The sequence below is a fragment of the Oryctolagus cuniculus genome, chromosome 12 (genome assembly GCF_964237555.1).
Source record: "Oryctolagus cuniculus chromosome 12, mOryCun1.1, whole genome shotgun sequence".
NCBI lineage: Eukaryota > Metazoa > Chordata > Mammalia > Lagomorpha > Leporidae > Oryctolagus > Oryctolagus cuniculus.
In genome coordinates this window covers 103850239-103862526 of record NC_091443.1, presented here as the reverse complement: position 1 = coordinate 103862526, position 12288 = coordinate 103850239, and the positions used below count along the sequence as shown (strand labels likewise).

Below are 12288 nucleotides of genomic sequence, written 5' to 3'. Positions count from 1 at the left end.
TCCTTCCATTGGTTTACCTCACAAATGGCCGCCGCGGCCGGCGTACTGCGCTGATCCGAAGCAAGGAGCCAGGTGCTTCTCCTGGTCTCCCACACGGGCTCAGGGCCCAAGCACTTGGGCCATCCTCCACTGCAGTCCCAGGCCACAGCAGAGAGCTGGACAGGAAGAGGAGCAACCGGGACAGAAACCGGCGCCCCGACCGGGACTAGAACCCGGTGCCCATATGGGATGCCGGTGCCACAGGCAGAGGATTAACCAAGTGAGCCACAGAGCCTGCCCTGGCAAGATAATTTAATATGTGAATAACAAATAAGTATTTGGCATACCATAAACCTTGACGTATGAGGGCACTACGAAAAGTTCATGGAAAAATGGAATGAAAGTAAACGTTTATTCAATGCAAAAATGTTGAAATTTCTGCAAAAGTGGGATCTTCAGAAGTTTGCGGAAGATGCATATTATGAAAAAATCTGTGTGTGGATTTCAAAATGTTTGTATCCAAAGAAACTTATTTTTTAATTCAATTTCTGTGAACTTTTTGAAATACCTTGGTATATACATATATATTTTATTATATATATATATATAATGTATGTGTGTATCTTGAGTTAGAAAGAATTAGATGCTTATATATCTCTATGTCTTGTATATAGTTTATATATGTATATGTTTAGAATATTTACTTCCTGTAAGGTATAGAATAAGCTGTTAATAGTGGAGAATAATGCCAAAAGACATTTTCTTTCCATTTTATGTTGACACATGCCGTTTAATTATTTATTAATATGTAGGGTTTTTAATGAATAAAAAATCCTCATTAAACAGTACAAGAGTGGGCATTTGGCCTATCAGTTGGCATGCTGATAGAGCATATCAGGGTGCCGGGGTTTGAGGCCCAGGTCCACTCTCAGTTCCAGGTTCCTGCTAACACAGGCTCTGGGAAGCCATAGTGATGGCTCAAGTAATTGGGTCCCTGCCATCGACATGATCTATGCAGGCAGAGGCTTAGCCTACTATACCACAGCACTGGCCTCCAAGCCCAGAAGTCTTTGTCCTGACTCATTTCTACTTTCTGTCCCCTGGAAATTAAATGTTTACTGTTCGCAATCTGCAGCCACCCTGGATGGCCCCACACCCTACTGTGAGGGCCACGCCTGCACAAATGGGGCAGGAGGCAGCAAAGGTCGCCCACACTGCCTTTTCCTGCCAAGATCTCCCCACCCCGGCCCAGGGAGCTTAGGCCTTCTTACTGACCTGATCACATGGGTGTGTTAATTTTCTTCCCATGTCCTCGCCTCTCAGAGACAAGCATTCTAAGGAGCAGGTGCACAAAGCGATAACAAAACGTATTCCAAAGATGAGAAAGTGAACACACATGCACACATGAGTGTGAATTGCCCTGCATGGAGAAATACCCATCCTGAGAGGGCTGGAGGATTGCCCGAGGGGAGAAGGGGTGGGGGGAGGAGAGAGAGGTGGCTCCTGTGCAGTCCCTGGCTGAGAGCCTCCTTCGAGACTGGCCCCTGTCATGAGGAAGGGCGTGGTGCCTCTACAGGTGTGAAGCTACCTGGGAATTTGGTGACAGCTCCGCAAGTGCGACATGGAGCTCAATTTCCAGATTTTCCTCTCTTAGGTCCCAGATGAAGCAGGTGCTTCCTAGGAAAGGGGGCATTTTGATTGACAAGTAGGAGGATGAGAGTATATCTGGGGACTTGCAGTGACTTCCAGCTCATGCAGGCCGATACCAGCTGCCTGGTTGCACCATGCCGTTACCATACCCGTGATACACGTCAAGACATGTTTCTCGGCTGCACCTGCAGGAGCTGTAGCCATGCATATGTGGGATGAGAACTTCCCTTCTTGCCTATTCATTTCCCCCTAAAACAAGCAATGTTTGTTTCCTTTGCTCAGTGTGTCACTACTTGAGAAGTCTCCTTATTTGCTGTACATAAAGTAGTTTCGGTGGAAATTCCTTGGGCTATTTCTTGATTGAACTTAGCAAGAAGTGGGGTCACGATTATGGGTGGGCTGCAAGATTATTATATTTTGGCCAGAAAGTATAGGAAAAATGTTCAATGTCCCTTAGCCGTTGGGGAAATGCAGTTCAAACACACAACGAGCTCACCTCACCCTGGTTAGAATGACTGTTAGAGAAAAGTAACAGATGATGGCAAGGATGTGGGGGAGGGTGAACTCATACACTGTTGGTGAGGATGTACAGTTACCATGGAGAGCTGTATGCAGATTTCTTTAAAAACCTAGACATAGACCTGCTACTTGATCCAGCAATCCCGCTACTGGGTGTATAACCGAAGGACATGAAGACATTGAATCATCAGAGATGCTGGCTCCTCCATAGTTAATTGTAGCACTATCGGCATTAGCCACAATATGGGACCAACCAAGGCCTGACATCAGATGAATGGATAAAGAAAACAGGGTAAGCACACATAATGGAATTCTATTCAGCCACAAAAAGGAATGACGTTCTGTCGTTTGCAGCAAAATGGGTTGGACTCAGAGGACATCAAGTTAAGGGAAATAAGCCAGACTCAGAAACACAAATACTGCCTGTTTTCCTTCATATGGGGAAGCTTAAGGAGCTCAATCTGGGGGCCAGCCTTGTGGTGTAGTGGATTAAGCCGCCGCCTGCAACACCAGCATCTCACGTGGACGTTGGTTCGAGTCCCAGCTACTCCACTTCTGATTCAGCTCCCTGCTAATGTGCCTGGAAAAGCAGCAGAAAGGTCCAAGTGCTTGGGCCTTTGCACCCACATGGGTGACCCCGATGCAGTTCCTGGCTCCTGGCTTCAGCCTGATCCAACATTGCCAATGCAGCCATTTGAGAGTGAACCAGAGGATGGAAGATGAGTGTGTGTGTGTGTGTGTGTGTATGCATGCAAACCTTTCAAATAAATAAAATAAATGTTAAAGAAAAAAGATAAAAAGAACCTGGTGGCTGGCATTGTGGCACAGCAGGTCAGGCCAACACCTGCATGCTGGCATCCCATAGGAGCACTGGTATGAGTCCTGGCCTCTCCACTTCTGATCCAGGTCCCTGCTAATGCGCCTGGGAAAGCAATGGAACATGGCTCCTGGCTCTTGGCTTTGGCCACAATTGTAGCCATTTGGGGAGTGAACTGATGGATGGAAGATCTCTCTCTAATTCTGACTTTTAAATAAATAAATAAATAAATAAATTCCATCTGAACACAGAATGGTGATTTCTCAAGGGTGGGAGGGGTGGGGAACATGGAGGGAGCCTGGATAATGGGGTCCCACAGCAGAGCTGAATGAGAGGAACAAGTCGCTGGCACTGCATAGCAATGCAGTCACAGAAATTTGGTATAGATGAGCTGAGCAAGCGGAAGAACAGAGCCCCAAGGTTCCCACCACAAAGCAATGACACAGAGGGGAAAAATGCTCTTAGTCTGATTTGTTCAGTACAAATTGTTTATGTGTATTGAAATGTTGCAGGGGCCAGCACAGTGGCGTAGTGGGTAAAGCTGCTGTCTGCAATGCCGGCATCCCATATGGGCGCCGGTTTGAGTCCTGGCTGCTCCATTTTTGATCCAGCTCTCTGCTATGGCCTGGGAAAGCAGCAGAAGATGGCCCCCCAAGTCCTTGGGGATTGGCACAGCTCCAGAAATTGTGGCCATCTGGGGAGTGAACCAGCAGATGGAAGACCTCCCTCTTTGTCTCTCTGCCTCTGCCTCTCTGTAACTCTGCCTTTCAAATAAATAAATAAATCTTTAAAAAAAAAAAAAAGGAAAGAAAAGAGGAGCCGGGACTGTGTAGTAGCAGGTAAAGCCACCGCCTGCAGGGCCGGCATCCCACATGGGCGCCGGTTCAAGTCCCGGCTGCTCCACTTCTGATCCAGCTCTCTGCTGTGGCCTGGGAAAGCAGTGGGGGATGGCCCAAGTCCTCGGGCTGCTGCACCCCCATAGGAGACCCAGAAGCAGCTCCTGGCTCCTGGCCTTGGATTGTCCCAGCTCCAGGCATTGTGGCCATTTAAGGAGTGAACTGGCAAATGGAAGACCTCTCTCTCTGTCTCCCTGCCTATCCTCTCTGTAACTCTGATTTTCAAATAAATAAATAAATCTTAAGAAAAATAGAAATGTTGTATTATAGCTCATAATATGTACAATTGTTGTTACTAAATGGTTTCTCAGAGATTATTATACTAATGGAAACAGAACATGGAGTATAGGTTTTTCATATTTTAATTTTTAATTAGTGTTTGACAGATTCAATACAGTTGGTAGACAGAATTCTTATTTTCTTGAAAGATTTTTTTTTATTTGAAAAAGTTATAGAGAGAGAGAGGAGAGAGAAAGAGAGAGATCTTCCACCTGATGGCTCACTCCCCAAATGGCTGCAATAGCACGGGTTGGACCATACCAAAACCAGGATCCAGGAGCTTCTTCTGGGTCTCCCACATGGACGCAAGGGCCCAAGTACCTGGGCCATTTTCCACTTCTTTCCCCAGTGCATTAGCAGGGAGCTGGATGGGAAGTGGAACAGCTAAGACTTGAACCAGTGCCCATATGGGATGTCAGCACCACAGCCCCGGCCCCAGACATAATTCTTCTGTTGGGATTTTCCTTCCTCCATCTCTCCCTCTCCCTTTGTTTCTTTTCTTTTCTTTTCTTTCTTTTTTTTTTTATTTTTTTAGATAACATCTTTTAAATTTACAGAACAATAAAAAGGCTTAATGCAAATAAGAAGTTTAACAAGTAAAAAGCAAAAAGACTCTAATTTAGTGGAAATATAGACAATGTCTATAAACCGAATGGAAAAATGACCACTTTACCCATGTACAGTAAATTTTAAAATAATCACAGATCATTAAAACTATAGTAGTATAAGATTCCTAATTATTTGTTTGACAAAGCTCAAAATAACATTTTACAAAACTGTTTTGCAGCAATACTGATACACACAGGCATTCTTTTTTTTTTTTTTTACAGGCAGAGTGCACAGTGAGAGAGAGAGACAGAGAGAAAGGTCTTCCTTTGCTGTTGGTTCACCCTCCAATGGCTGCTGCGGCCGGTGCGCTGTGGCCAAAGCGCTGCGGCCGACGCACCATGCTGATCCAATGGCAGGAGCCAGGTGCTTCTGGTCTCCCATAGGGTGCAGGGCCCAAGCACCTGGGCCATCCTCCACTGCACTCCCTGGCCACAGCAGAGAGCTGGCCTGGAAGAGGGGCAACCGGGACAGAATCCGGCACCCCGACCGGGACTAGAACCCCATGTGTTGGCGCCGCAATGCGGAGGATTAGCCTAGTGAGCCGCGGCGCCGGCCTGTTTTTTGATTCTTTAAAAATGTAGCTCCACATATAGCGGAGAACATGCGGTATTTGTCTTTCTGTGTCCAGCTTATTTCAGTCAACATGATGTGGTCCACTTGAGTCCTTCTTGCTATAAATGGTAGAATTTCCATTTTTTACGGTTGAATAATATTCCATTGTGTATATATTCCACATTTTCTTTGTCCATGCATCTGATGATAGATGATTGATTCCAAATTTCGTGAACAGTGCTGCTATGAACATGGTGATGCAGGTATCTCTTTGATACATTGTGTTCAAGACTTTTGGGTAGATACTTTTGGGTATATATTGCAGGATTCCTGGATCACATGGCAAGTCTGTTTCTAGCTTTTTAAGAACTTGCTACACTGTTTTCCACAGTGGCTGTGCTAATTTGCGTTCCCACCAACAGTGCATAACTGTTCCCCTTTGTCCACACCCTGGCCAGCTTTTGTTACTCTCTGTGTGTTGGATTTTAGTTCTGACAGGGGTGAGGTGCTGTCTCATTGTGGTTTTGATTTGCATTTCCCTGATGGCAGGTGATGTTAGGAATTTTTTTCATATATTTGTTGGCCATTTGTATTTCTTCTTTTGAGAACTGTCTGTTGAAGTTCTTTGTCCATTAACTTAACTGGGTTCTTTGTTTCTTTTGAGTTTTTAAAGTTGCTGATACATTCCGGAGATTAATCCTTTGTCACAGACACTTCTTCCCCATCCTGTTGGGTGTCTCTTCGCTTTATTGATTGTTTGCTTTGCTGGGAGCATAGTTTTAATCATACTTTGAAATGGAACATCCTGGGTGCACCAAGTATTTGGAGAGGCAAACTGTCCCCAACGTCTGTCAAGCTGGCAGCAGGAGAGCAGTGAGGTCATGACCGCCTTGAAGCAGGTACAAATCTGTTTTCCACGGAGTTCAAGCCAGGGCAGAGCAAGCCTCCGGTTGGAGCAGAGGGGGCTGCCCACGCAGCTGCTTGCAGGGCCTGGGCTGTGCATTCTTCTTGAGGCCATAGTTGGGAGCTGGAGGGAAAGGAGGAATGAGTGAGCTCAGTCCATCTGGTGAGTCAGAGCTCCTCCCACAAGAGCTGCAGGCCTACAGCCAGCCACATGGCTGCAACAGACCTCACTCAAGTCCGGAGGGAATTTTACATCGGGATACGTGGAGGTCAGGGGGCCAGCAGGTTCTCACCGAAACCACCATAGCCACGGAGGACACGAGCCCTGGTGTCCAAGTACTTGAATCTTTAAAAACCACCAGGGATATCAATTGGACAGCTAAGCTTCATTTTAAAATCAATAAATCCTTGGTATCTTGAAAACGATTTAGGGTGGGTGCTATGAGTGGCAGGGTGCCAACCACCTCGGCTGCTTCTCCCAGGCCACGAGCAGGGAGTCAGATAGGAAGTGGAGCAGCCGGGACTCGAACCAGCAGCCACATGGGATGCTAGCATTGCAGGCGGCAGCCCTCAAATAAATAAATTTTCCAAACCTTTTTTTAAAAAGAAAAATGAGCAAAGGTACTGAAAAGGCAACAATTCACAACAAAAATGCAAATAGCCAAATGACTTAGGAAAATACAATAAAATATTCAAATTTATTCAAATAACTTTGGTGTCTTTTTTTTTTTTTCCAACAGACTGGGGAAAGTTACGGGGCTCCTGAGAACTGGGGACAGAGACTAGGGCGGTCAACATCCACGTCTAAGTCATCTACACGTGCTTAGATGGGTTGTTTTTAGTAGCAAAGAGGTAGAAATAATTCCAGTGCTCATCCAGAGCAAAATGGGGGTGAATACATTAGTTTGTTCGTATGAAGCGATCCTACAGCAGTTACAAGCAGTTTGATGGGTGCATTTCTCTGATAGACCTTAGAACACAATCACACACAATGGTGCACGCAGTATAGCAACATTTACGTAGGTGAGCCGTAATGAGATACAATGTATTATTGTTTACATCTATCTATTTATGCATCCATGATCCTAACCAATCGATGGAAGGGATGAATTCCCGATGGCATGAGGCGGCCAAGGATCAGTGTGAGGGTCAGAGCGAGCTCTGATGACGTCTGCGCTATTTTCTGTATCATGCTTGGCAGCATTGACCTTTGTGGGGTGGGAGCCCAGGGCACTGGTCACATGAGCCTTTGTCCTAGGCTGCGACCCATGGATTTTTCTACATTACAGGCATACCTAAGCCCTGGGGTGCACGTGAGCTATGCTGTGCCCTGGAAGGCAGTACTGGGTGTACACAGATGACTCTCAGCTGTCGTCCTCCCCACCCCCCACAGGTGCAGGAGACCTGCAGGTGGTGGGAGAGCAGGGCCAGGCTTCCTACAATGCGTTTTGGCATCCAGGGAGGTGTCAAGGCCACCACCTCACACTCACTGCCGGGAAGAGAGGGCCCCCATGGTGCCTCCTGTGGACCCCAGGAAGACAGTCCCAGGGTGTGGCAGGATAGTCAGCCCTAAATCTGTCATGGCAGACACCGGGAAATTCCTTGAGCGAGCAGAGCAGTGCTCGTCCGTGGGTGCTTCTTCAATGGCAATATTTGCACCTGACTTTTTCTCTCCAGGTAAGTTGATGGTAATCCTTGGAACACAATCCTGGGGCCACACCACCTGTGATTCACCCATCTGTACACTCCATTCTGTTCTTTATCCAGTCATTCAATTTCAACAGACATTTTTTTTTTTGACAGGCAGAGTGGACAGTGAGAGAGAGAGAGAGAGACAGAGAGAAAGGTCTTCCTTTTGCTGTTGGTTCACCCTCCAATGGCTGCTGTGGCTGGCGCACCACGCTGATCCGAAGCCAGGAGCTTCTCCTGGTCTCCCATGTGGGTGCAGGGCCCAAGCACTTGGGCCATCCTCCACTGCACTCCTGGGGCCACAGCAGAGAGCTGGACAGGAAGAGGAGTGACCGGGACTAGAACCTGGTGTGCCAGCGCCGCTAGGCAGAGGATTAGCCTAGTGAGCCGCGACGCCGGCCCAACAGACATTTATGAAGCAGCTGTGGTGGGGGGCAACATTCTTGTGTAATCCACCCCGTTGGGGGTGCTGGAACAGCTGAGCTGGATGGATTTCACGCCCATGATGAGGTTATGGTGTAGCGTGCAGGTGGGGTGATTGTGCCCCCTTTTAAAAAATGTGTTTTTATTCTTAATTGATGCATAGTAACTCACATAGTACTTACAGTTACAGTGGGACACCCACTCCACGGATGCAATGGGAATTGATCCATTGAGAACTGGCAGATGGATCTCTTCATTTACCATTTCTTGATGTGGAGAACGTTCAAAACTCTCCCTACTGGCTGTTTTAAAATATTCAGTTGTCAACCAGATTTATCGCCCTGTGCTTTGGAGCATTAGGAGTTATTCCTCTTACCCAACCACACCACTGTATCCACCACCAACCTCTCTCCGCCCTTCCCTCCCCCACAGCCTTCCACTTCTCCAAGACCAATGTTTTGGCTTCCATGCATGAAGGAGTGCATGCAGTGTCTGTCCTTATTCCTGTATCTCTCTCTATTTTTTTTTTAAGATCTATTTATTTATTTGAAAGGCAGTTACAGAGAGGCAGAGGCAGAGAGACACAGAGAGAGAGAAAGTCTTCCACCTGCTGGTTCACTCCCCAATTGGCCGCAATGGCCAGAGCTGCACCAATCCAAAGCCAGGAGCCAGGAGCTTCTTCCAGGTCTCCCACACGGGTGCAGGGGCCCAAGGACTTGGGCCATATTCTACTGTTTTCCTGGGCCATAGCAAAGAGCTGGATCAGAAGTAGAGCAGCCGGGTCTCAAACCAGTGCCCATATGGGATTCTGGCGCTGCAGGCAGCAGGTTTACCCACTACACCACAGCACCAGCCCCACAGTGTCCATCCTTTTGAGTCTGGCTTATTACAGAAAGTATAATGTCCTCCAGGTCCAACTGTGTTGCTGCACATGCTGCAATTTCATTCTTTTCATGGCTGAATAATATTCCATGATATGTAAATACAATTTCTCTACACATTTATCTGTCAATGGACACCGAGGTTGGTTCTGTACCCCGGCTGCCGGTCTCTGTTCAATGCCCATTATAAAGAGGGTCCCTGGAAAAAGATGTGGAGCTGAAAGGACACCCTCTAAATGGCTCCAGAGAAGCAGATGGCCATGTCACAGAGAGGGAAGGAGCTCTGCTCCACACTCACGGGAGTGTGGGACAGCACCTGGGGCCCTTGTGAGGTGCCAGCTATGGCTGGCGACCTGGTGACAGCCTGGGGAGACCCAGCACACAGTGCCCACGTGAGCTGGACTCCTGGCTCACAGAGATGGTGAGCTGACAAGTGCGTGCTGTTGTAACCCACGCAAGGGGCTGTGCAGCCTAAAACTAGAATCAAAGCAGAGCTGCCAAGGTCTTGAAGGGGGAAGGGGGACTCATGCCCACCTGCCCGAGAACAAGAAGTATTGCAACCACAGCGGTGGACAAAGGCCACCGGGACTCCCTCAGAAAATACTTGCACAGGGACATCTGCCCAACCACGGCCTCTCAGCCTTTGCTATTAATCTCATGGCCAAGGACATTCGATCTGCACTTGCTTACGCAATCCTCATTTTTGCCTTTAAAGACATCCACATGCATCAGACTCTTTGAATACGCTCAGAGACCATTAGGTCAGGTGCACTGCCACAGCAAGGCTCGAACGTGTCCTTCTGCGAAGACTGTGTCTTGTTATTTAGGTTGGCATCAGCCATGGAAGACAACCGTCATACCCCTCGGGTGGCTGATACAGGGGCTGCAGGAGGGAACCAGGCTCCACTCTTGCTGCAGGGATTCTCCCAGTGTGGGAAGGAGATGGAACCATAACAATGGCCCAAATCAGAGCAAAAAGAGTTGCTGGGGAAATACAGAGCAGGCCAGGGTCCAGTCGGCATCATCCACACAAAGGCTTAGGAGTGCAGCAGGTGCACCGCCTGGAAAGGAGAGGGGCCCGAACTGGGCTGGGCAGCTCTGCTCTCTTCTCTCCGCTTGTTGGCCAGCCGGCTGGGGTAAGCCTGGAATGGCCCGAGCCTGGCCATTTCTTTCCCATCTGCCATGGGCAAGAGGTAGGGTAGCAGCAGGAGAGAGTGGGATCAAGAAAGACAGGCGTGGAGGAGGGAGGAAAGGCAGAAGTTCCTGAAGATTCTTAATGCCCTGGCTGGCCGGAACCCACCTTGAGTCTCTTCGTCTCAGTGCAAAAGAAAACAACAAACCTTTGGGATAAGCTCTGGATTAATCTCAATCCTACTGGCCTAAGAGCCCAGGAAGCAGAGTGAAGGCAGCTCTGGCTAAATTCTAGTTACTCTGGTCACTGTGAAACCGAGGACTGCCTGCCCGCTAGCATTGTGCAATCCTGAAGGGTGCTTGCCTAATTTCTGGCTGCTTACTGGCGAGGGCTGATATTGGGGTTGGAAGGTAGCCTCGTGGTGCAAACAGTTCACTCGCATTGTTTGAGACAAACCTCCAGGGAGGCTCCCGTGGGCAGGGTGAGTTGTCCGGCTTGCCGGTGACTTGTGGTCACCCCTCAGGGAGGGAAAGGAGTGACTTTCCTTGAAATGGTGACCTCGTGTGCAAGGAGACCCCAGAAATGTCCCACTTGTGTGTGGCCCCAGGAAGCAGCTCATGGACACCTCTGGGTGTGCCCCACAGGTCTCTAATGCCTCCCCTACCCCAGACATGCTCCTGTCCCTTTGCAGAAGGGGAGAGGCTGTGCTGTCCCCAGGGTCCTGGTCTCTGCACATAGGACAGCAGAAGAAGCCTAGACATTTGAACAAATCAGGTCGGTGGTCAGCTCCCGCCTGGACTTGGCCTTCCGCCTGCCCAGGTGGCCTGGAGACCTGGGGACCTTGGCCTGGCTGTGGAGGATTTGCAGGCACTGGTCGGTGCTGCCATTCTGCTGGTCACTGCTGGACGCCGCCGACATGGAATCAGATTCCGTGAAGGACGGCTCGAACTTGGGCTTGACCCTGGGCTTTGGAGGGTACTGGAAGTTCTGGGAGCGCGGCTTGCTGTACACATACAGGGGCCTGTCCGGTTGAACCCCAAAGCCATCATGCCAGGACTTGTGATGCATCCGTTCATAGAGCCCGGGGGCCAGGGTCTGACTTTCTGTACTTTCTCCAGTATAAAAGTGGGGAGCCCGGCGGAGGTCCGTCAGGGAGCGTGGTGGGAAAGGCCCTTTGATCAGATCTCTCCTCCAGGTCTCCTCCTCTTCTTCACTCAGCGGTGGGGAGCATTGCTGGCGGGGGGCCCGAGTCATGTAGTGTCGCGTGTTCCTTGGGTACAGCTCCACTATGTCACCTGAGGCGTCAATCTGGAAATGTCTTTCTGGCCAGAAAGCAGGATACATCTTCTTGTGAGCGTCTCGCTCATCGATGATGTAGTATCTGGGTGCCTGGGGCCGGCGGCCGCTGGGTCCCAACGCCCGGACTCCTGGACCCCGGAGAGGAGGGCTGATGGGCTGAAAGTGTTTTCGGAAAAGAGGTGCTGAGCGGACATCTTCCATGTGCCTTGTCAGCGTCACGGGTGTGCAGGATCTGGTCTTGTGGAGATCACCTGTGCTTGCACTCGGGCCGTGGGCATGCCTTTAGGACACAGACGGGTAGGTAGTTAGAGCCTTGGTGGTCCAAGGGCTAGGGCAGGGGTTCCGCATTCTTACTGAACCTGATTTCTCAGTGTTAGTGTGTGTTCTGTGTGCACTGTGTGCACCGAAACCTTTTGGGAGGGGTCCGGCATCTGGTGCAGCTGTTAACACGCTTCTTGGAATACCTACATCCCATAAAGGAGTACCCCAGCTTCCTGCTGACACACATCATGGGGGGGCAGCAGGTGATGGCTTAAGTGCTTGGGTCCCTGTGACCCACGTGGGAGACCACGATGGAGTTCCTGCATGCGGGCTTCAGCATAGCCCAGCCCCACCTGTTGTGGGAATTTGTGGAGTGAACTAGTACCTGGGAGAACTCAC

The 12288-nt window shown here is 49.2% G+C and overlaps 1 protein-coding gene across 1 annotated transcript in view; it reads right to left on the bottom strand.

Moving 5' to 3' along the window:
- Positions 1–8854: 8854 nt before the first annotated feature.
- TMC3 (transmembrane channel like 3) overlaps positions 8855–12288 on the bottom strand; it is a 43605-nt gene continuing 40171 nt past the window's right edge. Inside the window, exon 22 of the mRNA XM_002721468.4 lies at positions 8855–11908. Within this exon, the coding sequence (XP_002721514.2) occupies positions 11083–11908 (826 nt within the window). The 3' untranslated portion in view covers positions 8855–11082. The remainder of the gene's footprint in view (positions 11909–12288) is intronic.